Source organism: Arachis duranensis, chromosome 3 (assembly GCF_000817695.3).
Source record: "Arachis duranensis cultivar V14167 chromosome 3, aradu.V14167.gnm2.J7QH, whole genome shotgun sequence".
Taxonomy (NCBI): Eukaryota; Viridiplantae; Streptophyta; class Magnoliopsida; order Fabales; family Fabaceae; genus Arachis; species Arachis duranensis.
In genome coordinates, this window is record NC_029774.3 from 7,175,079 (window position 1) to 7,176,563 (window position 1,485).

The following is a 1,485-nucleotide window of genomic DNA, read 5'->3' on the forward strand; positions in this document are numbered from 1 at the left end:
TTGCTTTTGTTATTATATAATTAGATGCTAAGACATGCAACCAGTGATATAGTTGGTTGAATACTCTTTTGGATAACTATATTATTAAGGGCTGTTATGATGATTCCCTTATTCTATTATTATGGTATCATGTCTTAAGTTTCAATTTTCAACAGATGGCTTCTTACTTTCTTCAACAAATTCATAATGCCTTATTTTATTACAAAATCATGTATACTACTGCAGTCTTTAAAATTGAATAAACGAACATATAAAAACAAAACCAGCTTAATTATATTTATATTCATTTATCAAAAGTGATCAATAGCAACAAATGCCATACCCTAACCAACTTAACAACCAAGATCACCATGTTTCACAGTATTCCAGAAGTAACATTTGATCTCTCTAAACTACACCACTAAACAGGTTTCTGACTACAATTCCAGCAACAAATGCCAACATAACACATCCAACACTACTGCATCTAATTTGACTAAAATTCAATCTAGCTTTCTTCAAATGAATTTCTAAGCCAACCAATCTTTCCTCTAGCTCCCTAACTTTGTTATCATCTGCAGAAGAATGATCTTCTTTATGATTCTGATTCAGCTTCAAACCTCCGAACAAAAGAGTCTTCGCAGCATCCTCATTGAATGATGCAACATAATCATCAAGCCAATAAAAGTATTTGCAATGAGGTGTTGGAGTCTACAAAATAATATTCTTTATTATGAATCTATTGAAAAACAGAATGAACATAATTTTAATTCTTGATAAACCTACCTTGAAGTATGACCATCAATGAGAAACAAAGTGAACAAAATTTTAAATGTTAATAAACCTACCTTGAAATATGGGCATCGAAAGAATAGTCTGTTTGGGTTCATATCGGTTCCAGACATGAACAAAATTGCATAAATTCCACAATTACACTCTGGGGCAACCCACTTCTTCTTCCACCTTGATCCCACACTCCCAGTAACATTCAAACTCCAACTTGATTCGTTTTCATCTCTCCCACTTCGCCGATTTGATGTCGATCCACGTTCTTCACTATGAACCATGCTGTACTAGGGTTTACAGTCGAACACAGTGATACATTTTCAGAGTATATAGTGAAGTAGCGCAGCATTTGAACCTCCCATCCCACACAAAACGACAGCGTTTTTATTTGGGAGAAAGGGACAGATCGATCCCTGTCCATTTTTAAATTGACAGCTTGGCACTTCAAGGACACTTAGCAGCCAGCTCATCACCGTTAAGTGACACGTATGCTTATTCCGGTTGTTTTCAACGCCGGAAGGCACAGAAGGACCGCTATATCTCACGGAATGCAAAGACAGGGACCGAAACGTACCTTTTTTTGGACAGGAATCGCTTTGTCCTTATGAAAATTGGACAGGGACCGGATTGGGTGTTTACTCAATAATATTTATAAAAAAATTACATCGAAATTTGATCTCTAATTTTAAAAAATATATATATTTAAATAAAAGGTAAAGA

The 1,485-nt window shown here is 34.9% G+C and overlaps 1 protein-coding gene across 1 annotated transcript; it reads right to left on the minus strand.

Moving 5' to 3' along the window:
* Positions 1 to 330: 330 nt before the first annotated feature.
* On the minus strand, positions 331 to 1,240 carry LOC127745620 (uncharacterized). Its single transcript, XM_052258614.1, has 2 exons — positions 828 to 1,240; positions 331 to 690 (listed from the first exon to the last, which is right to left on the minus strand). The coding sequence occupies exons 1-2, from the start codon at positions 1,044 to 1,046 to the stop codon at positions 388 to 390; spliced, it is 522 nt and encodes a 173-aa protein (XP_052114574.1). The 5' UTR covers positions 1,047 to 1,240; the 3' UTR covers positions 331 to 387.
* Positions 1,241 to 1,485: the final 245 nt, after the last annotated feature.

What these genes read in the sequence shown, in the direction of transcription:
- LOC127745620 (XM_052258614.1), bottom strand. Translation starts at nt 1,046, where the DNA reads ATGGTTCATAGTGAAGAACGTGGATCGACATCAAATCGGCGAAGTGGG. An exon ending in TTCGATGCCCATATTTCAAG is followed by an intron (nt 691 to 827) that starts GTAGGTTTATTA and finishes ATTATTTTGTAG; the next exon opens with ACTCCAACACCTCATTGCAA.